We start from the raw sequence: 24732 nt of genomic DNA, 5'->3' as shown, positions 1-24732 counted from the left end.
ACAAGTGTCTAACACTACATTGTACACCTGAAACTAATATAAAACAATATTGACTGTCAACTATAATTTAAAAAAAATAGTGACGGGGATATATATACAGCATAGGGAATATAGTCAATAATATTCTAATATTATGTACAGTATCAGATGGGTAATAGACTTATTGGGGTTACTACTTTGTGAAGTATATAAATGTCTAATCACTATGTTGCTTTTGTACACCTGAAACTAATAAAAATAATAAATGAATGAATGAATGAATGAATAAATAAATAAATAAATAAATAAATAACAAGTGTCCCCATAAGAGACACACAGAGGAGAAGACCGACATAAGATGATGTGAAGATGTAGCCACAAATTGAAGTGATGGGGTCACAAGCCAAGGAAGCCCAAGAGCCCCAAAAGCTAGAAAAGGCAAGGAAGGATTCTTCCCTAGAGCCATTGGAGGGAGTGCGGCCCTGATTCTGGACCTTGATTTTGGACTTCTGACCTTCAAAACTGTGAGAAAATAAATTTCTGTTGTTTTTAGCCACCCAGTTTGTGGTAATTTGCTGTAGCAGCCACAGGAAACTAATCTCCCCCCCACCCCAATGAGGCACCCGGGGCTGGTTCCACGTGGGGCCCTCCCTACTCCTGCAGGCCTGAGTTCCACTCAGACCCCAGGTCACTACTCAAAACAGGCCAAGCATGGTGGCAGGAGGGAGGAAAGGAAAGGAAGGCCTTGTACACACATGCACCCAGAGAGCCCCCGTCACGTTTTTCAAGACTTGATCTTTCTGGAAACACTCAGTGACATTCTGAGGAATACTGATTAACTAAAAGGGCATCTGAAAGAGTGCCTCTCCACCACACAGCTGCTCTTTGCCATTGTCTTGTCACCAACCTGAGGGGTCACAGTGTTGAGGGATCCCTGCCATCACTATACTATGCTCTTTCAGATGGATCCCGACTCCCTTTTCAATTGTTTTCAGCCAAACAGTATGCTGGTTACTAGCACCTTCCAATGATCATTGATGTGTTTCCCCAGTTCAAATCACAGATTATCAAGGCTCACCACTCCTGGAGGCCACTCACGACCCTTTCTCTCATTGCAAACCCCACATTTTTAAAAAGAATTTTTTTCTCAGAAAAGCATTCAAGTAAGACAATAGAATAATAGTTCCTAAAGTTTTGAACTCTCTGAAAATAGGGAATAAAATCAAATGAGAGCATTTTAAATGTCTATTTGTATTCATTAACTCGAGTCTCAGGAAATGATGGGGGGGGGACTTTAAACACTAAAAAAAATTCTCATCTACAAATTTAACCACTTCTAAGACTGGACATTTGTAACTGAAATAAATAAACTGTATCCATATCCTTAACTTTCTATTCCCAGTACATCATGCAATCAAATCATTGGTTCCAATTTTCCAGAAGTTACTTCCAAGACATTAGAGAACTCAATTTCAAAAAAAAAAAAAAAAAAAACACATTGGCATTCGAAAACCAACAGAATTACTAAACCTTTCTACTGGAAAATCCAGGCTACTCTTCCCCCAAATGGGCTTAAAATGAACATATATCAATTATTTGACGACCATCTGGTTGCTAACAAGAGACTTTTGGAAAACAAGTTTAAAACACAAATGCAGAAACCAGCACAAAGTTCAGAAAATCAACAAGCTTCAGTATTCAAATCATACCTCCCTCCATACTTCCTTACCAGCTATTTGATCTGGAATCTTCATTTTCCTCAGTTGCTTATTGCCTTGATTCGTTCTCATGGTAATATTATCACTAAGACTTCCTACGAGATTCTTTGAAAATATGATGATGTCAAGAGGTTTGTTTTCTATCCATGTATATCTAGAAAATGTGGCAAACAGTTATGCTAAACTTAACTTTTTGGCTGGTGGCTTTTTGTTTATCGAAGAATGTTACCACCGCACAAAGGAAAAAATCTCACATTCAAAATATTGTTTTAAGTAATACTAACACGCTGGGATGTTTCCATTTGTAGGTGACCACCTCTGGGATTCAATACGAGAGGCATTGAAAATATATCTATTCAAAAATCTCTCTCCCCTATTCCCCCTCCCCCGTCTTCCAGACTTAGAAGTTGTCATCATCAGATTTAATAATGGACACAAACAATGTCATAACCAAAAGGAGTGTTAAAATTCATCTGGTTCAACTCCCTAATTACACAAATATGGGTATGTGCCTTGACCGAAGAAGGGTTCATTGTACAACAAATATTTCCTGACACGCAGCCAGCACCAAGCACAGTGCCAGGCTACTGGGCAAAGAAAGTGACCTCCCCAGCCCTGCCTCACTCTCACTAAATTCATAAGCTAATCTAGTGAGAAAATTCTGCAAAGAGCTTTGAGAGGAAAAGGTGCTCTTGGTCACAAGAACAGAAAGGACGGTCTGCTGGTGTTAGCAAGTCAAAGTATTCGGCATAAATTCCCAAACTGCTCAGAAGGATTCTCCTAGCAGGACCATGACGTACAGCTACATTCTCATGTGGTACGGGGACAATGATGAGGGGCCACAAAACCTTATATTCTAAGATGCACCATAAAGTAAAGTTGACCCCAAAGTCCACTGACGGATGAATGGATGAACAAAATGTGGTCTCTCCATACAATGGAGTATTATTTCGCCTTTAAAAGGAAGGACATTCTGACACATGCTACAACACAGCTGAACCCTGAGGACATTATGCTAAGTAAAACCAGCCAGTCACAAAACGAAAAATACTGCTATGATTCCATTTATAAGAGGTATCCAGAGTAGTCAGATTCACAATGACAGAAAGTAGAAGGGTGGTTGCCAGGGGCTCAGGGGGAGGGAGGAAGGGAGAGTCATTCTCTAATGGGTACAGCTGAAAGATGAAAAGAGTTCTGGAGATTGGCTGCAAAACAATATGAATGTACTTAATTAACACTACTGTAGTGTAGTCTTAAAAGTGGTTAAGATGGTAAATTTTATGCTATGTGTATTTTACCACAACTTTTAAAAAAAATTTTAAGTAAAATGCACCTAATGAGAAGAGCCAAATTGGGTTAAAGAAAGATTTTCCCACCTCAAGCATCCAATTTGCTCTGCATGTATGGGGCCATTATGGGACTGAGGAGGTCAGAGTAATAATTCTAAATACAATCAGAAAGGAATTTTCTTCAAAAGAATAGAGGTCAGGGGTGGAAGGAGAGAGTAAGGAGGGAGAATCAATGAAACAAGACTGGCCAGCAATTGCTAATTGCTGAAACTGGATGATGGGTACAAAGGGGTCCATTATACTACTTCCTCTTTTTTAGTGTATGTTAGAAACATTTCTAGTAATAAGCAATGGAAGGGAAAAGCTGGTCAAGAGAGTTTCATTCTCTGGGCAAATGCAAGAGCTTATCCCTGAGAGTAGCTGGTTATCTTCCTTCAGGGTGTCCCAGCAAGACAAGCGTCTGACACTCAGAAATCAATGTAAGAGTAGCAAAAGTATGAGCAAATACTACTGCCATCATACTGATCTTTCTTTTTAGTTTTTTAAAGAGGATACATTTATATCATTCAAATCTCTAAAATCAACAGACACACAATCTAGCTTCCACTAGCCCAGTTTACCACTCCCAGGTAATTACCAATACCACTCTAACTATAATTAGTTCCTTGGATATCTTCAGCTTCTTTAAGCAAATGTCATACATTAATTAGTGTATGATTCACACTGTCCCACACCTTGCTGTTCTCACTCAACAATATAATTTGGGAGGTCTTTCCATAGCGGTAAAAAGCATTCTTCTCTTTTCTAGCTGTAGAAAAAAAGAAACATCCATTCCATTGTATAGATGTACTATAATTTATTCTTCCCAAGTTGATGGGCATTTTGGTTGTTTCTAATATTTTCCTATTGTAAACTATATCATACCTATGTTGTGAACAAAATTCATTTTATTAAAACAAGGGAGCTCAATATACACTGGAACTATTACATAGCTTAAGGATATTAGGTTCCTATTATCTTGGGCTGGTAGCTTTGCTCCTCTTCTTGGATCGCTAACCCTTCAGGTCAGCCCAAGCTAAGCTAAGCCCCTGCACAAAGCCTTTCGTGACCCTCTGGCCCATAGAGAGCACTCCTATCTTGTTTATTTCTATACCACACATTCTCAGGAACCTTTGTGTTTCTCCACAGTTTGATGGGAACTGTGTGGTGCTGGAGGCCATGACTCTTGCCTATACTACCTCTCCAGCTGCACAGCACCTCGCAGAGCTTTAGCAAAGAGAATGTGTTCGATAAACTGATTAACTGGGACCAGTAAATGCTTCCCTTAGTCAGAACTCACAGGTTTTCTAGACCTGAGATGTCCTTCAGAGAAGGGTTCTAGCCATTTTGCTCTGTGAATTATTGCAAAATCATAATCAAATGGTGATTCAGTGCAAAAAAAATCCAAATCCAACAAATTGAGTCCTCCTGGCATGCTCTGCAAACAGAACAGGAAACACCATGACATTCGGAAGATGCCCGACATCTGAAATCACACGCACAAAATGATATTTAAATAGCATCTGTAGTGGTGCCACAGCCAACATATACAAGAAAGCTACAAGTAACATTTATGTAGGGTACAGAGACGCTCTTTCACACTTTTAAGGGTAAACTATCATCATAATTCTCAGTCACATTTTAATTTCACTCTGCTATCTGTTTCATTCATTCTATCCATCTATACTGAGAATGGCCATGGAAGGCCTTTTTGAAGAGGTGACTTCTGAGCTGAAACCTGCATGACTAGTGGGAGCAGCAGACCAGGTGAGGGGACCTCTCCCAGGCAACTGCTGGTCACGGGCAGAGGTACACAGATAGCAAATTGGGTTCCAATATCATTGTTGTACAGTTCGAATTGTATCCCCCCAAAAGATGTCAAAGTCCTATTCCCCAGGACCTGTGAACATGACCTTATTTGGAAAGTGGGTCTTTGCAGATGATCAAGTTAAGAAGATGTCATTTGAGTGGGTCCTACTCCAATATGACTGGCGGCCTTATAAAAAGGAGAAATTTGGACATGGAGACATGCACACAGAGAGAATGTCATGTGAAGATGAAGGCAGAAGTTGGGGTGATACATCTACAAGTGAAGAAACACCAAAGATTGCCAGCAAACACCAGACGCTAGGTGACAGGCCTGGAACAGATTTTCCCTCACAGACTCAGGAGGAACCAATCCTGCAACACCTTGATCTCAGGTCTCTGGCCTCCAGAACTGGGAGACCTTTCATTTCCGTTGTTTAGCAGCCCAGTTGGTGGTACTGTGTTACAGCAGCCCTAGCAAACGAATATAGTGGATATTAAGTACGGTAAGAACTTATACCACACCAAAAGTTGCTTTCAATCAATTTTAGCAGCAGAATCCTTGTCCTAAATAAAACTGTACCTAGAACCCCAATATGTTAAGAGATTAAAAGCATGAAAAGAATCACTCAGAACAAAATACTTCCTTCATTGCTTGCTACACCCATGAAGTGCCCACCTCTTCTGATCCCAGGAGTTCTTTGCAACCCTGTTTGAAATGAACTTAAAAGGAAAGTCCAAAAAACCCTCAAATCAGGCTGAGGGCAGAAAACCAGGGTGGGCGAGGAGCAGTTGTTTCTATCATTATGAAAGTAGCTTTAACTCCAGCACCATTTGGGAGTACCTACTATAAGCCAGGTATAATGTCTGCACCTCACGTAGACGCTGAAAGGTAGGTGCTGTGGGTCCTCTCTTCGAGGATGGGGGAAGCAAAATCGGAGGAGCTGACTTGCTAAAAGCACCTTATTCATTTGTCAGGGCTGCCATCACACATACCATGGACTGGGCAACTTAAACAACTGAAATGTATCTGCTCACAGTGCTGGAGACCAGAAGTCCAAGACTGAGATGTCGGCACATTGGGTTTCATCTGAGGCCTCTCTCCATGGCTTGCAGACGGCCACCTTCTCACTGCACCCTCACACGGTCTTCACTCTGCGCATGCGCATCCCTGGTCCTGAGCTCTCCGTCCTGATCGCCTCTTATTATAAGGACACCAATCAGATTGGATTAAGGCCCACCATAATTACCTCATTTGAAGTTAATTACCTCTTTAAAGGCCCTATCTCCAAATAGGGTCATATTCTCAGGCACTGGGAGTTAGGGTTTCAACATATGAATTTTGGGGGGACACAATTCAGGCCATAACAGCCCCTTAAGGAAAAAGGCACAGAGCCCACATTCCATCCCAGAGCCATTTGGCTCCAAAGGCCATTTTCCTTGGATCACACACTGCCTGCCTCTAAAAAGCCCTCTTTCTTTGCTATAAAAGAAAATATATTACTTGAACAATAAGAAAAATAAATGAAAGTTCTTTGGTTGGTTTCTTTTTATGACTCTCTGTTGAGGTTTCAGGCCATCCCCCAGGAAGCTCCAGAGAGAGTCGTGTCAGCAGGGCCCCCTCCGAGGGCAGGGTACAGGGCAGAGGACAGTCCCTTCTTCCCCTGCAAGGAGCCCTGCCAGAGCCACACCTACACAGACTTCAGCTTTCACCTTCCAGACCAGGGGCCCCCAGTTTTGGGGCCACCTTCCATCACTAGCTAGAGTACGTGAACAGGGGGTATGCCCCAAGAGTTGTCCCAATTTCAGGCTCACCAACATAGAAGTAATTTCCTGAGACCCACTTTCCTCTCTGTATCTCAGTGGCTCACCCCAGGCAGACTCAGAACATTCTGGCCAAGACTGCACTGAGTGAACATTTGCAGTGCCCATCAGAGAACTTCTCGGAGAACGCAGGCCCTTCACACTGTCACCCAGGGCTACGGGCAGCTGCTGCGCCCACAAGGGTTCACAGAACTATCTTCAAACGCCAGCTATCCTCCACTGATTCAAATACAAAATCAATAAAAGATGGCACCTTGCTGTGCCCTTCTCTGGGCAGGAAAGCAACACAAGGAAGAATGAGGCAACAGAGATCTTAATGAGCACCTTTCTGGGGCCAGCAAAGGGGAGTATCCATGGACAGGGAGCCCCGTAAAATAAGGAGAATTTTAAACTGAGCAGCCAATCAAAATACATATGTGGCAGACGCCAGGCTAGGGTAATGAAGACTAGAAGCCAAGTGCTGGTTCAAATTTCGTTAGGGAGTCGGAGCTGGTCAAAATTAAGATAATTAAAACAATAAAAGGTCCAAAATGCAGTACTGGCCATAATTATCATTTTGTTAAAAGGACAGTGCAAACAAATTAATGTGGCCTGGGAGAAAACAGAATGGAGAAACATGGCAAAGACTTGATGGAAGAGATAAGAGGGGTGAAAATGACTATGAAATGATTATATCATGTTATGTTTACACTTGTACATCGTACCAAGTGCCAAATGACACATTCTTCTGTTTCAGAGAGCCACTGCGAAGTAAATATTACAACCTCTTTAGTAACAAAGGTCCATTTCTAGCCACCTCAACTCAAATTGAGATGCATCATCAAATACTACCAGAAAATTGCCTACCTGGGTACAGGCACACCTTGTTTAATTGCACTTTGCTTTACTGTGTTCCACAGATGTTGCTTTTTTTTTTTTTACTAATTAAAGACAAGACCCTCCACCAGTAAAATGATTACAACTCGCTTTATTGCGATGGCTGGCATGGAACCCGCAATATCTCCGAGGTATGTTTGTATTGTCTCCCAGCTTTACACATGTAGTTCTTAATCCATGGTTCAAAAAAGTAAAAGCCAGTTTTCGATCAATCCCAGGAGAAAACCAGGAAATATACTATATCCCCCCAGTACCCCCCAAGGTCAAAAAACAATGCCTACAACGGTCACTAGAGAAATCATGGTCTTCTCCTAACCAATCATAGTCCTTCCTGTAGACGAGGTTCAACTTTTGTGTTCCCAGTTTATTAATCCATACTTTATGCCAGGTATACACACAAAAAACATCTGATGGAAACAAGTCAAGCTATATATTGGTGGTGGAAGGGCAATTTAGCAGTATCTATGAAAATTCTAAGGACATAGACTCTTAACCCAACAAGTCCACTGCTTGGCATTTATCCTACAGATAGACTCATAAAATAGGGTGCTCTGTTGCAAGAGAAAAAGAAACGCCTGAAACAACCCCAAATAGGGCACCAATTAAACAGAATAAGGTGCAGACATAGAAAGATAAATTAACTAAAAAAAGATAGTTGGATCAGACCTTACATATTGCTATCCATTTGTGGGTTTTTAAAAAATCTGTATATGTTTAATGTTTGTATATGGATTGAAAATTTCTAGAGAATGAAAAAACAAACAAGGGGAGAATAAAGTGGGTAAATTTATTTAAGCTCTTCTGTATAGTTTGAATGTTTTTATGGTGAGTTTGTCATTTTAAACACGTATAAGAAAAATCCATGAGCAATGAGAATTCATGAGAACATAGGCCTAAATTTCTCTCAGCAGTGAACAGAGTTTTAAAGGAAGATTCAATGATCATTCCTGAGCTGTAATTCCTACTCAGGAAATGGCCCAATACACTTAAGAGTGGTTTTCATGAATAAGGCATAAAATCTAAACGGGTTCTTATTAGTCATCATTTAATCAGAACACCAAAGAACTTTCCACACTCCATTTTGCAAACCTAGTGCATAATCAAATTTTTATCAATGCATTTTTATAATTTTAAGGGGTAAATGTATGTATTATCAAAATACAATCCAGCACCTTATGAATTAGATATCTTGTTCAATTGATGCTGAAATTTCTATAAGGAAAAAAAAGCTGTGAAGAGCTTAGAGTGCACCCACAGATATTCATCACAGTTTTGCATGTAATAGCAAACAGAAAACTGGAAACCAAACAAATGTACACAACAGGAAACTGAGTGAATAAATTATTCCGTAGCCATACAATGAAATACTATACAGCCATTAAAAACTTTGCAGCTCTATATCATATATATGGAAAGATATTTGTAGCATATTCAAACTAAAACAAAAGCTGATTGTAACAGCATTTGTGGCATGGCCCTATTTGGAAAATAATATACACATTTATATATGTGTGTTGAAAAGGTTAGGAGATACAGTGTAATGTAATCTGTGGTTATCTCTGGGCAGTAGGATTACAGGAGATTTCATATATTTCAGCTGATCTCTATTCTAAATTTTCTATTAAAAAAACCTTTAATTGTGCGATTTTTACCTTGAAAAAATTCTCAGTATCTTAACCTTCCTTGGGAGCAAATTCAACGTGAAATGTGTTGCTGGTTCTCTTTTCTGCCCCTTTGTGGGTCTTTTGATAATTTTTCTGATGCTTTAGGAACTAGAGGGGGAAATGATAGGTCTAACATTTTCAAGGTTGTCTTTTTCCCTCTTTTAAATGCTGCTAGTATTATATTTAGGCCAGTGGTTCCCAACCAGGGACAGTTGCATCCCAGGGGGCATTTGACAATTGTCTGGGGACATTTTTTGTTGTCACAACTAGGGGAGGATGTGCTGCTGGCATCCAGTGGGTAGAGGCCAGGAATGCTGCTAAACCTCCTATGGTGTACAGTCTCCCACAATAGACTTAAACGGGCCCAAACGTCCACAATGCCAAGGTTGAGAAAGCCTGCCTTAGGGTAATGAATGAGTCTTTCAGACGACTTCCTAATCCTCCACACACAGCACCCTTAAATAGCTGTGTGAGCACGTCTAGCTGAGAGACAACTCTGGTATAGTAGAAAATGTGCTGATGATGGAGGCAGATTATCTGAGCTGAGTCCTAGCTCAGCAGCTTTTCGGGCTGTAAAAGCTCAGGCAGGTGACCACCTCATCCTGCTGATCGCCCATCCTCCTTTGTAAAATGGAAATACCACACACCTCACAGAGTGGACAAGAAGTTTCAACACAGTAATGTAGGAAGAAGGGTCTTGGAGATGATAAAGCACCACCACATGTGAAAGGTATTATCTCTCTAGGCTACTAATTGTCTAGGGTTACCCACGAAAGCACATGTAGGGTTTCAATGCATCTTCGCCCAACACACTTCACAGCCCTGAGTCACACATTCCAGCAGTGATTTTTACTAAATCCTGGGACTGAAAAACAAAAAGTGCTGTTTTTATACCCCATGTTCCTTGGCCTAAGTCATGAGGCAGCAGAACTTAGCAGTCAAGTGACAAGATCTGAAGTTAGACTCCTAGGAAAGAATGCCAGCACTACGTCTCACTAGCGGCGACTGTGCAAAGAGACATGGCTTCACCGTGCCTGTTTCCTCATCTGTCTATCCAACCCAGAACATTTCAGAGTGAAATAATTCCTCATTTTAGAGTGAAACAGGGTGCTACCCATGTCAATGTCAGGACAACAGGCACACACCAGAACAGGACCATGAGGTCACTCTAGGGATAAGGATATTAACAGTACCCACCTCACAGATAATAGAGGCAAAACACACAGTACACATTATTCAATGCTAGCGATGATTTTCTTTTCCTTTCTCCTTCCATTCATCAGTAAGTACTTAGTACCTGGCAAGTTGCCAGGTGCCAAGAAAGGAAACGTAAGTCAGATACAGCCACCCTGTCCCCAGCAGGTGTCTTCTCTTGTTCCATTGTGTGTCTGCTACAGTCCCGGGACTTTTCTTACACATACACAGACATGACACATAACAGAATTAAACATGAACCCACAGTGAGTACTATAGGTCAAGAACAGCAGGAAACACATACCAAATGTGCAAGAATTCAGACTCCTTCACACCTTCACACAAATGAACAAAGAATCAGAACTTATCTACTCAACAAACACAGAGGGATTTAGTACTATCCCAAAGTCCCTGATTCAAAGTTATTGCAGTTTCACTAAAAGTTAGCTATCAATGCATCTCACAAAGGCATTAATTAATAAAACTTTGTTGAAAGAGCATGTAATGTTTAAAAGCACATTGAAGTATTTGCTTCCTTTCCTTTCTCCGCACATCCCATTACAACGAACTGTGTACAGTCTGTGCACCAAGACAGCCTTACAGAACCCCTACGTTCTGAAAGCAAAGTTCCTCTACCTTGCTTCTGTACCGAATGCATTTATGTCTTTTGCCAAGAAATAAGCTGTTTGATTCAGTATGTGAAAACAATTTTCTCTACAAGTCAATACTCACCGTGAGAGGTGGATGTTCCTTATTTTACACAAAAGTTCATTGACTCCTAGGGGCTTGGGACTCTAATCACAAGTTCGCTACCCTTCCCCACCCCCATTTCAGTAAAATTGGTCTCAGTCACTCTCACCATAAATCCTCACACCTGAATGTTCCCACGCCCAACTGTGGGGCCTTGCCCTTTCCTCCTCATCCTTGGTCGCATTGCACCAGGCACCTTCTCAGTCAGCCTCCTTTTGTGCCTATTTCTGATGACCCTTCGGGGAGCCTTGTTCCATTCCTTCAGCGGTTATTAGACCTAAAATGGCAGTTAGGCCCCATCATTGGAAACGTGAGATACGGACCTCTACAAAGAGAGTCTATTGAGTAAAGTGTATCTGCATAATTCAGAACAAATCGAGGGCATATCAGGTTCTGTTATACTCCATGCCTGTCTGGATTCAAAGAAGCTTAAATCAATGGCATGTGTTTTGATCTGGTGCTGGTTACACAGATATGCTCAGTTTGCAAAAATTCAACAAGCTGTCCTCTCATGTGCATTTATATACGTACGTTATACTCCCATAAACATTTTTAAAAGTAGCTTACCTCATGTAAACCTCTACATAAAGTAAGCATATTTTACATATCACTTAACTGGTGCTTTTCACTGGTGTTGCCACCAATTAGTGGGCCACACAATCATTTTAAAGGGTTCTTTCTCACCGGCATTTTTTTTATCATTGTGGTAATAACCCTCGAGATGTACCATCGTAACAAACACTTAAGTGCACAAAACAGTATTATTAAGGACAGGATGACGTTGTACAGCAGATCTCTAGAATGTACTCATCTTGCATAACTGAAATTTTACACCCCTTGTACAGCAACTCCCCATTTCCCCCTCCTCCCCAGCCCCTGGCAACCAAGATTTGGTTGCCTAGATGTCCACTGATAGACAAAAGAAACTGTGACATATACGTACAATGGAATATTATTCAGCCTTAAAAAAAAAGGGCTCCTGGGGCCGCCCGGTGGCTCAGGCGGTTGGAGCTCTGTGCTCCTAACTTCAAAGGCTGCCGTTTCGATTCCCACATGGGCCAGTGGGCTCTCAACCACAAGGTTGCCGGTTCAATATCTCGAGTCCCGCAAGGGATGGTGGGCTCCTTCCCCTGCAACTAAGATTGAACACGGCACCTTGAGCTGAGCTGCCACTGAGCTCCCAGATGGCTCAGTTGGTTGGAGCGCATCCTCTCAACCTCGGCAACAAAGTTGCCGGTTCGACTCTCACAGGGGATGGTGGGCTGCGCCCCCTGCAACGAGCAACGGCAACTGGACCTGGAGCTGAGCTGCGCCCTCCACAACTAAGACTGAAAGGACAACTTGAAGCTGAACGGCACCCTCCACAACTAAGATTGAAAGGACAACAACTTGTCCTGGAAGTACACACTGTTCCCCAATAAAGTCCTATTCCCCTTCCCCAACAAAATCTTTAAAAAAAAAATCAAAGGACAAAATAAATATATATTCTATATTAAAAAAAAGGGACTCCTACTATATGCTGACCAGCATTTTAAAAATGGAATGGAGAATATCAAAGGCTATCCCACACAGTGAAGGCAAGTGTTTCAAGAAATTTATTGCAGTTACACACATGTTTACATATACGTACATGTGTTCTACTGTGTTTCCCCAAAAATAAGACCTAGCTGGACCATCATCTCTAATGCGTCTTTTGGAGCAAAAATTACTATAAGACCCGGTATTATATTATATTATATAAGACCGGGTATTATACTATAGTAAAATAAAACCGGGTCTTATATTAATTTTTGCTCCAAAAGATGCATTAGAGCTGATTGTCCAACTAGGTTTTATTTTCGGGGAAACACGGTAAGTTGCCAGTTTGGGGTGGGGGTGTTTTGTGTTTCTTGTTTTTGCTTTTCTTTTTGTTTTACTGCTGGACAAAGCCAAATTAAAAAAAAAATCCCTGAGAAACACTGACAAATAATCCACAGATTTGGAAGCCAGAGAGACGTGGGTTCTGATCCCGGCTGGTTATAATCTCCCTAACTCTGTGAGCCTCCATTTCACCATCTCTAAAATGAGATCATATTATCTACTCCCTGGAGTTGGTGTAAGGTATCCATGAGCTGGCAAACAACCCACCACAAAGCACTGTCCCCACACCTGCCGCAATTTACGTGGTGCCCTGAGCCAGGCTCTCTACTTGTAGGAAGGACATTTAACGGAAATATATAAAGAGGGGCAGTGCCCCATTATGTGAGCCCTTCAAGTCTCTGGAGAACAAACCACTAACATTTGAGAGCAGCAGGGCAGGGAAAAGCTATTGCCCAACACACTAGGTGATAAATCATCCAGCTTTGGATTCTAACCAGAGGGAAAATCACTTTCCAAGATAAGAGGGTTTTCCCATTATTCTTGGCAGGAGGCGGGGAAAGGCAGAAGGGAAAGAAGCCCTGGGTAAAGAAATGAGCATTTGTTTTAAGCAAATCACTTTGAAGACAGGTGGTTTTCATTTTGAGAACAAAAATGATACTTAAAACAGTTAGAGAGTTACTCCGCATACCAGCCAAGGGCTTGCCAGGAGAGTGAAACAGGGCCCTGGGGTATGGAGAGCTCCCAAAGTGCCAGAGCAGTAACGGAGGCAGATGGGGCAGGGAGGGACCATCACAGAAAATATGGAACTGTCTTTACCAGCTCACAGTCACAAACTATTTAAAAGTCATCCGCTATATTCATCATCCATCTCTATTCATGATTCCAGAAATATTTGTTGAGTATCACCTCTGTGTCTGGAACTGAGTTAGTGGCTGGGAATATAGCAAAGTAAGACCGTCAAGGCCTCTGCCCGTCTGGGGCTGAAATTCTAGTGGGGGAGACAACACGTGCCAGGTAAATCAACGAGGAAACAAGGGATTTACAGACTGTGATATAAGTGCTCTGCAAGAAATAGATACAGTGATGTGACAGGAAGGGAGAAAGGAAACTTAAGATGGAGGAAGTCCCTTTAGATAAGACGGCCCAGCAGGGCTTCTCCCAGTAACACCTAAAAAGTACAGCAAGCCAGCAAAGCAAGAGCCAAAGAATGGGAGCACCACAAGTGCCTGGACCCAGTGGCAGGAAAGGACTTGGCAGGAGCTGGGGCAGCCAGGGCACTGGTATGGTGGAAGGTGATGGCGAGTGGGAAGGTGACCGCGATAAGGCTGGAAAGGTAGGCATGTGTCTGACCATACAAGGTGCAGCCGGCCATGGGAATGAAAGTGGACTTCAATGAAGAGTTACAGAGAGCTACTGAACTTGGCACATTGTGATACGCAATGTCACTGTTGGTTATGATAAAAGGTACTCTTAAAGTATCGCGCACCAAAAACAAAGCGTACAGATGATACGATGTCTCCAAAATCACTGATAAAAATTAGCGCTATGTTAGAGCTCATAGATGCAGTTATGGAGGAGTCTAAAACAAACAATTTTAGCCTAAATATGAGATGAAATATAAGAATACAATGGGGGAAAGGGCGGGAGAACTTGTGACTGACAAGGGAACATTGTTATCAGCAATTACCACAGTTAACAAATAGAAGGCACATAGCAAAGCTAATGAACAAGACAGGGTCTAGAAAGTCCCCTAAACAAACAAACACGTAATGGTGAAAAGGAAATGGATATTGACTGATGTGCATGGTGGTTGCCTAAATCCACCAACAGGTTAACTGAAAAAACCCGGATGGAAGGTCAGCATTGACAGTGCCCTATGTCTACTTCTGAATCAGAAATGCGAGAGCAGCTGAGCAGTATTCTTCAAGGTGGAGCTTTTCTTTTTCTTCTCCCTTGCCCCAGTTGAATATAGGTATTCATAACTTGGAAACTCAAAGCTGAACTGGAAACGGCTCTTCTGTATTATCACTCTCCCTCTAGAACTCATAACAGAGCTGCCTGACTTGGGTCCCCAGTCCCCAGAATCTTTAATGCAAACCTATCAGTGAGACATAAGCATAACCCACTCACACCTTCTCCCTGGGATCTCCTTGGTCTGGGAGAGGGGTCACTTGGCCCTGACTAAAAGGGCCACCTGGGGCCATGGACTTGAGCAAGGCCAACTGGCCGACCTCAAGATCAAACGTATGACACCAACCAAGAGAACTTGGGCATCAAGGCTGCCCTAAACCGAGCCAGCAACAGCATCATGGGTGCCATTTCCCAGAACCCAGCACGCTGCTTGCATTGATGGTATAATATCCCCTTAAGAAAGGAGAGGGGGGTAGTAAGCATGGCAAAAACACATCGCTCAGTCAGAGCCTACCAAGTTCCAGGTGCTTTCACATTCATTACTTCAAACAGTCCAGCCATTGCGCGAGGTGCAATGATTGTGGTTTTCAGATGACAAAAGTAAGAGATTTTTGTTAGTGGCCGCAGAATACAGTTCGCTGAGTGAGGACTAGCATCTCGCCCACCACCCAGCATCTAGAACAGGACAGTGCTCTGAATGGACCGTGATCTGACTTTCTGTCCCACCTCCCATCCCGTTCTTATCTCACTCACCCCCTTTATTCCTTGCCACCACGGGAAAGCTGGATTCCACACCTAGCTTCATCTCAGACTCCCAAATCGGCCAGCTGCCTCAGAAATGTAACCTGTTCCCAACCCTTCATTGCCATGATCAGGACACTTCATTGATGAAAGGGCTGCCTGCGGGGGGGAGGGGGAATTGGCTGGCTGGGGCTGGCTGTGTACAGCGTCCCCTGGAAAAAAACTCATCGATAGTGGTCAGGAGAAGGAAAGAGCCATTATATCAGATGACAGATCTTTATAGATACCACTACAAAAGGTACTCAGCCAAAAGCCACTTCTATCACAGAGGGGAGCTTGCGGAAAGAAATCCCCTTCCACCACAAATAAGAAAACTGAATCCCAGGTCCAAGTGGAAAATGGTGTTGCTCACCATCTGGGAAGGACTGAGCCGGGACCAAATTCCCCATCATGCCTCCCTCCTGGCCTACAAAGTAGTCAGGCAACAGGCTACAAAAGATGCAGACATAACAATCCAAACAGATGTACGGCCTACTTACAATCTCAGACGCATCTGCAGCACATGGGGCTTTGGCTGCAGACAGCTCCATTCTGTGGGGTGGGAAATGGCGATTTGGGGCTGAGTGTGTCTGAACTCCAGGCAGGAGTGCGGTCCGTGCTCGCCGAGAACTCCAAGTCCCTCTGATTCACTTGGCAGCTGAATTATTCTAAGCATCCTGTCCCATACGCAGCCCGCCTTGCCCCTCCCACGACACATTCACACTGGGTGGGTTTTTTTTTTTATCCTCTGCACTTATTTCTGTCACAAATCAAGTGAAACTCGTTTTTCAAAATTAATCTACTCTCTGGCACTTAAGAGTGCGGAACCTTTGTGACCCAGGAGGAGAAAGAGGAAGAAGAGCCACCTAATTAGAAAGAAGTTGTAAGTAACATCTGAGAGCTGGAGAACCACAAAGTCTGCAGTAACAGCAAAATGGAGATTATTCGAGACAGCTGAGACACTCCACCCAGCCTCCAGGAGGGGACATGCACGGGAAACAAAGGGCATATGGTGTTTGCTTTCTTCAACATCCGTTCTCACCGTTAAGGGCTGCACCAGCAAATGCTCATTACTTACATGAGGACAAACCTCACTCCAAAAGAGACTTGAAAATACAGCTTACAATCAAATAAATGACTTTGCAAAGCAGAGGCGTACCTTGATGTTTTTACTATATACAAAACAAAACTTAATAAAGTCCAAATAACTGGCAGAATGTCTGTTTGGCTTCGTGAAGTATGAATTATACTTGAAAGAAAGTCAATTTCTATTAATTTCAAATCTATGTACCCTGTTTCCCCGAAAATAAGACCTAGCTGGACCATCAGCTCTAATGCGTCTTTTGGAGCAAAAATTAATATAAGACCCGGTCTTATTTTACTATAAGATGTAATACTATGATATACTATAATGTTATATCATATTATATAAGACCCGGTCTTATAGTAAAATAAGTAAAATAAGACCGGGTCTTATATTAATTTTTGCTCCAAATTCAGAGCTGATGGTCCTGCTAGGTCTTATTTTGGGGGAAACACGGTGGTAACTAGAATACTGACATATTCAAGACAGGATTTTATTTTATTTTCCCAAGGAGAGATTCCAATGGGCTAGCCTAATAACTAGATAAGACTGGTTTTCTATTATTTACTACTAGTCATATATTTAAACATTTCTATGCTTAAGCAATCATTTTTTTCTAATGTGACTTAAATCATTTATCTCCTAAATATGTTAATGTTACCACCATCCCCACTATTGCCACACTATTAAAAACTTCCAAAGATCAACTTCAGTGCACTTCCCTGACCAAATTACAAAAAAATCCTGAACTGGTGAGATCTGAACTGATGGCAGTTTACACAGACACATAAAGCCCAAGTCAGCTTCAAAAACACTCACAGACTATTTTATGACTCACAAGCCTAGCCAGCAGAGCCCACTATAGGTCACAGGTGCTCACCCATCTCCCGTAGGGTCCATTCCCAGCTCCAGAGGGTAGCCCAATGAATTCCAAGCCAATCATTGGTGCAGGGTGGGCAACAGGAACTAAGCTCACCCAATCAGACTGAGGAAAGGACTCCTCCTACATACCAGCTGTGAACAAGGAAGTAGAGGGCACAACTGCCAATGCATGCCATCCTACAACCACCTGACAACCACAGAGACACCAGCCCTTGGGTGAAGCTATGGCCAGAAAAATGCCATGGAGGAGAAATGGCAAGAACACAGGTCTCTGATGTCACCTTCAGCAGCTAATAACACTGCCCTCAAGGTCCACGTTATCCTTAGCCTCCCAAACACGTGCGATAACAAACATCCCCTTGCCAGTTCCAGATAAATTTCATTTCCGCAATCTAAAACGCTGCTGATAGGAATGAGGTGAGGAGTAACTGAAGGGCCAAGAGTAACAGTGTCATTGGGCAAACAGTCTCCTTACAGCAAATAATGCAGTCAGAAAAGATTTCCCTTAATGTTAAAGAAAAAGGAGAAATTGCACACAGGAGTGGTTGCCAAGGGCTGGGCGGGGAAATGGGGAGTGACTACAAATTGGTACAAGGTTTCTTTTGGGGTGATGGATATGCTCGAAATGAGATTGTGGTGATGGTTACACAGCTCTGTAAATATCATAAAAACCACTGAATGGGATACTTCAAATGGGTCGATTTTATGCTATGCAAATTAGATCTCAATAAAGCTGTGTGTTTTTTTTAAATGCTACCTGGGAGCAGATGCTCATTCAGGAGAAGTCACTGGTTGAAGGATATTCCTCCACCCACGTCTGACAGCAGCATGCCGCTGCTGAAATCCTTCCTTCAATGCTTCCCGTTACCTTTGGAGTCCAAGTTCTTTACAAAGACACACAAAGCCCCTGTCAGCTCCGGCCTCACTTTCCCCTTCCTCACTAGCAAAGCTTACTTCCAGATAACTCATCAAACCGTTTCCTCCTCCAGGCCTCTGCTCATACTACACCCCCATCCTTGGTCAGTCATGCCATCCTTTCACCTGACCTATTCCTTCCTATCTGGCCCCAGGTTCTTAGGTCCCCTCCCTTAGGGCTCCCTTAGCACACTGGGCATGCACCACAATGGGCTAGAATTCTGTCTTCCAGGAGGCCATCACCCAGAGACTAGAGCAGCATTCCAGACATGACACACACTCAGTGGACACCCACTGAACTGGTCTTATCTTTCTTTTTTGGTGCTGGTGAGGATGTGCAGAAAAGGGAACTCTCATGAATGTTGATGGGATTGCAGATTGGTGCCGCCACTATGGAAAACTGTATGGAGGTACCTCAAAACATTGAAAATGGAACTACCTTATGACCCAGCAATTCCCCTCCTGGGTATCTATCCAAAAAAATCTAAAACACTAATTTGAAAAGATACATGCACCTCTATGTTTATTGCAGTGCTATTCACAATAGCCAAGATAAGCGAACAACTGAAATGCCCATCGGTAGACGAATGGATTAAGAAACTGTGGTACAGGGGCCGGCCCGGTGGCTCAGGCAGTTAGAGCTCCATGCTCCTAACTCCAAAGGCTGCCAGTTCGATTCCCACATGGGCCAGTGGGCTCTCAACCACAAGGTTGCCGGTTCAATTCCTCACTCCTGCAAGGCATGGTGGGCAGCTCCCCCTGCAACTAAGATTGAACACGGCACCTTGAGCTGAGCTGCCGCTGAGCTCCCGGATGGCTCAGTTGGTTGGAGCGCATACTCTCAACCACAAGGTCGCCAGTTCAATTCCTTGACTCCCGCAAGGGATGGTGGGCAGCACCCCCTGCAACTAAAATTGAACATGGCACCTTGAGCTGAGCTGCCGCTGAGCTCCCAGATGGCTCAGTTGGTTGGAATGCGTCCTCTCGACCACAAGGTTGCCGGTTCCACTCCCGCAGGGATGGTGGGCTGTGCTCCCTGCAACTAGCAACAGCAACTGGACCTGGAGCTGAGCTGTGCCCTCCACAACTAAGACTGAAAGGACAACAACTTGAAGCTGAACGGCACCCTCCACAACTAAGATTGAAAGGACAACTTGACTTGGAAAAAAAGGCCTGGAAGTACACACTGTTCCCCAATAAAGTCCTTTCCCCTTCCCCAATAAAATCTTTAAAAAAAGAAAAAAGAAACTGTGGTACATTTATACAATGGAGTACTACTCGGCCATAAAGAAGAATGAAATCTTACCATTTGCAATGACATGGATGGACCTAGAGAACATTATGCTAAGTGGAAAAAGTCAGATGGAGAAAGACAAATACCATATGATCTCACTTATATATGGAATCTAAAGAACAGAATAAATGAACAAACAAAACAGAAACAGACTCAGAGATATAGGGGGAAAAAACAACCAAGGGTTGCTAGGTGGGAGGGGGTGGGGATGGGGGAGAAGGTAAAGGGATTAGAAAGCACAAATTATTAATCACAATACAGCCACGGGGATACAAATGCAGTTTGGGGAATGTAATCAATAATGTTGTAAAGACTTTGTAGGGTGTCCTATGGACACTTGTCTTATTAGGAAGACCACTTCGTGGATGGTGCAGATGCCTGATCACTGCACTGCACACCTGAAGGTGAAGCTGAATAATATTGAATGTCAACTATAATTATAGATATAATTATATAAATATAGTCCTGGATGTGGAGTATAGCATGGGGAATAGTCAATGGAATTGTACCAGCTATATACAACGTCATAGGAGCAATAGATTGGGGGAGGGAAGTTATCACTTTGTGAGGGGTGTAATGGTCTAGTACTAAAAAATAATAATGATTAAAAAACTTTTAAAAATAGAGGACACGGTAAATTAAGGAACACTGAGAAGATTATTTCCACCAGGTGTCTTATTTTCTTGAATGACCTCAGGGGAAAAGATTAATGGTAAGATTTAAGAAATGTTAAAAAGCTAGTTGCTAGAGAGTCTCAATTATCAGAAAAGAAGAAAGAAAGGAAGGAAAGGAAAGGAAAAGAAAGAAAGAAAAGGAAAGAAAAGGAAAGAAAAAAGTCACACTGGGAAAGGAGCACCGCAGAATTCGTGCTTCATTACAAGGACATCAACAAGCCCCGTCTTCCTTGCTTGTCCCCGCTCTCCGAACACCACCAGAAATGAAACCCCAAAGCCAGGAGCATAGGAAAGTACTGAAATAATACTTTAAATATTCACGATGGTAATTTCAACTCCTACCTCATAATCATGACTCCTCTTTTCCCTATTTGGGCCCCAGCTTCCCTGGACGCACTCCGGGAGCCTTCACAGACATTATCTAATGCTAAGCAGGTCAGCAAACTAACCATTAAGTATTCCCTCTCTGTGCTCTCTGATTTAAGGCAGTCTGGACGCAATCATAAAGAACTGGCAGTGCCCTGCCAAGGGGGGTGGCTAAGATTTCTCATGTAGTTTGGGTTGAGCAGGAAGCTCTTAGGATATCAGAAAGTTTGTCTTTAAACACCTCAATCTGACCCCTACAGTGAAGTTATCAAAGCTGTCATTACCCCCCCCCAAAAAAAGAAACAAAGCTGGCAAATTAATATTAAAGTGCTTTAGTAGCTTCACACACACACACACACACACACACACACGCACACGCACACACACAATGCGTGCCTGGCCTCAGCCCCAGTGACTCTAATCCAAGTGGTTTAGTAATCTATGGCCTTCATATTCCCCCTCTCCCCCCGTGATCAACACAGCCGTAAGATAGTGGGCTGGGTGGAACAATTGGCTACACACTTGCTGCTAAAAGTAGCGTCACCTGGAAGCTTCTTAGAACTGCAAAATCTCAGCCTCCCCACACCCACTCGCCCCCAGCCCAGACCCCCAATCCTAATCTGCATTTTAACATGATCTCTGGGGAGCCAACATCTGGCTTCAGAATCTCCTAGGTTGTGTTTTATTTGTTTCCCCTTCACAAGTGGGAGAAGAAGCAGTGGGAGGTCACCATCAGAATCCACATTCCAAAATTTTTCCTGATCTTACTGATAAACCACAGGGCCAAATCCTGCTTCCTCCCCTCCCCACCCTCCCAGAAACTATGAGTAGTCAGATTAAATGTAAAGGGAGGCAAAGACTAGACACAGCCTGCTTTTTCAATTAAAGCAATACATTTTTCCATTTGTGCTGGCAGCATCAACATGTGTACTACTGCGCATGTCTCAGGCTTCTCCTACACCATCAAAGCAGCAGAACCTGCAACGTCTTTTAGTATTAAAGAGCTTTACATATACCCAAAGCATGCCAGGGTAAACCATTCTTGGAATTTATGAAAACTAATTGCATCCATTCTTAAAAATCAATGTATTTCCATAAACTTTTTAAAAATTCCTGTGCTTATTTCCCTTCAAATAACAACATAAGACATTCACAGGAAGTCGTGGTTCCAGTTGAACGTGGCAGCATATTAAAAAAAAATCTCGAAGTAGCCTAACACCCAGCTCAGCCAAGATTCCCACAAGGTCTTGAGAACCGGACAGATTTGGGTACTCCCTCATGCTAATTATGGTTTATTTGGTTGTTCTTGTTATTATTGTTGTTGTTATTGTTGTTTTAACGTAGCCCAGGCCACCCAGATAATCCTGTACCATAGTGCAATTTGGAGTGAGAGCACAGACTGTGGAACTAAACCACCCACTGGCTCAAATCCAGCTCTGGCACTGACTGTTTGTGCTCCCGGGGGGCAAGTTACTTAATGTTTCTGGTCCATGGGAAATGCTGTATAAAAGGTTGCTGTTTTTCCTCACCCAGCGTGTAGTACCATGAATGGTACAAATAATAGAACTATGCACACAGTCGTGCTCAGTTATCACTACTGATTACAGAACACTCCACCCAGATTGTATTTCCTTCAAGAAATGTTTCATTACCGAACACCAGCGACCTTTTGGTGTGTAGAGATGTGCTTGGATATAATGGATATAGTCACCCTCTTCATCTAGTGTAAAGTTCAAAATTCTCCCTGTCTAATCCTGTACATACTTGTAATATGGTTTATTTATATTATGGCTTATTTATTCTCAAAAAATAAGTATTATTATAGAAAAATATGAAAAGCATCTGAGCAGGTGAAAAATGCAGTCTGCAAAACAATAGGCTGGTGCCAATTATGTAACAGTTATTGAGATCACAAATGCTGATTTCCAAAAGGTTTCAAGGTAGACAAGTGCCAGGCGATAGAACTTTCACAATATTAACACTACATACTAGTAACAGACGTAGTAGTAAGACAGCAGAGGGCACTGGGATGTTGAAACTATTTAAACTACCCATTTTCATTTGTTTTTAAGCACTCATGACAAATGAACAAATGATACATTGTTCAACATGTATTTATTAAACCCATTTCCCCAGGCAGTTTCACTAGCCAATGCTTTAACATAAACTGAGTTTCCATAAAAGTTAAACAACTACATTCATTTTTTTTTTTCATCACAGGTCCTACTTTTTAAGAATACCCCTCTTTCCAGTTCGTTCTTACAAAGCAATCATGCGGAGTCAGGCTACTGGGGTTCAATACCAAGTTAATGCATCTGCAATGTCCATCAAGTCAGGTAACGTCTCTGAGCTTCAGTTTTCCCACCTGTAACACAGGAATAGTCAGTACCTGGCGTGTGCGGTGGGGGTGCGGATTAGCTGAGTTAATGTATGTTCTCTACAATTGCAAAGAGGAGTAACAAATAGTTTTACTGGATAAATAATGAGGCCTCTACTTACAAAAGCAAATTCATGTTCCTTTTCACTCTGTGACAGGTCCTGAAGCAGTTACAAAAAATGTATAATAGACTCTCCTTGCCCCCCAAAATGGAGGGAGAGATGAATAATTCTTATACGTGTTTAAAGAAAGGGAAGAAGAATGCGAGCAGCAGAGAACCCACCCACCACTTCCTGCCTATGTGAGCCTTGACAGTGGCACAGCTACACCGGCTGCTCTCATCAGCAACATTCCCCCAGCGCTGTTACCTTCCACGGCACAGTATTACACTGAGGGGATCCCAGATCGTTCATGCCTCAAGGCCTTTGCACTTGCTATTCTCTGCTTAGATGGCTCTTAGTAACGGCAGGAGCCTCCCTCCTCATTCATGACCGGGGCGCCAATGCCACCTACTCCAAGAGGCCTTCTCTGATGACCCCTGCTGAAAGAGCCCACACACTCCACCAGTCACCCTATCCTTTCTCCTTCCCGTGTTTCTTTGTTGCATGTTTCACTATGTATAGTTATCTCTTTGCTTGTCGGCAGTTATGTCCTCTCTCTCCTCTGTCAGAACGTACGCTCTCTAATAAGAGTATAGACCTTGCTAGGCCCATTCCTAAAAGGGCACCCAGCACATAAAGGGCACTCAGTGGACACAGTTAGGTTAATACGGCAGAACTCGCAGATATTGCAGGTTCGCTACCAGAGCACCACAACCACAATAAAGCGAGTTATAATCTTTTTGCTGATGGAGGGTCTTGCTTCAGTTTGTAAAAAACAGGTGGGGGGGGAGGGAAAGAAAAATGCAATATCTTCAAAATGCAATAAAGTGAAGCACAAAACGCAGTATGCCTGTACGTGTATATATAGTGTGATAATTCCAACATCTGTGTCATATCTGTGTCTAGTTTTGAGGATTGCTTTGTCTCTCCTAAAAGAGAACAATTTATTTTAAAATGTGCATGTTTATAAATTAAAGTGTATCTCAATATTGCATGTTGATTCACTGCCCTTTAAACTGATTTGCAACCATTTTTATTAATATTCATGGAAATGTGAAGTTACTAATGCTCACACTGTCCTTCAGCAAGCGCTGGATCTCAGGCTGCAACATATCGCACAACACTTAGGAACCTAACATCTCAAACCTTCAAGCTGCCACTCCTCCTCTTACCCACATCCTAATTTAACACAATCAGGAATCATATATAAATGAAAGCCGCAGCAGCGTGGTGAGATCCATCTCATGGAAAGAACGTTCCCTTTTTCCTTAAATAATTCACTATCTTAAATAACACCAAATAAATTACGTGCTATGAAAAAATGAACCATTTAATGACTCCAAAACTTC

General features: G+C 42.6%; 1 protein-coding gene across 11 annotated transcripts in view; it reads right to left on the bottom strand.

Moving 5' to 3' along the window:
* The window catches only part of SH3KBP1 (SH3 domain containing kinase binding protein 1), a 324637-nt gene that overhangs the window by 234905 nt on the left and 65000 nt on the right, over nt 1-24732 (bottom strand). Inside the window, exon 1 of one of the 11 annotated variants that reach the window (XM_081043258.1) lies at nt 16191-16364. The exons of 9 other annotated variants lie outside the window; for them this stretch is intronic. In XM_081043258.1, the coding sequence (XP_080899384.1) occupies nt 16191-16241 (51 nt within the window). In that variant the 5' untranslated portion in view covers nt 16242-16364. Of the gene's footprint in view, nt 1-16190; nt 16365-24732 lie in introns of those variants that run through there. One more of the 11 variants, XM_081043249.1, reaches the window with a different exon arrangement.

Source organism: Rhinolophus hipposideros, assembly GCF_964194185.1.
Source record: "Rhinolophus hipposideros genome assembly, chromosome: X".
NCBI lineage: Eukaryota > Metazoa > Chordata > Mammalia > Chiroptera > Rhinolophidae > Rhinolophus > Rhinolophus hipposideros.
The sequence above is the reverse complement of the archived record's forward strand: the minus strand, read 5'-3'. Positions and strand labels throughout refer to the sequence as shown.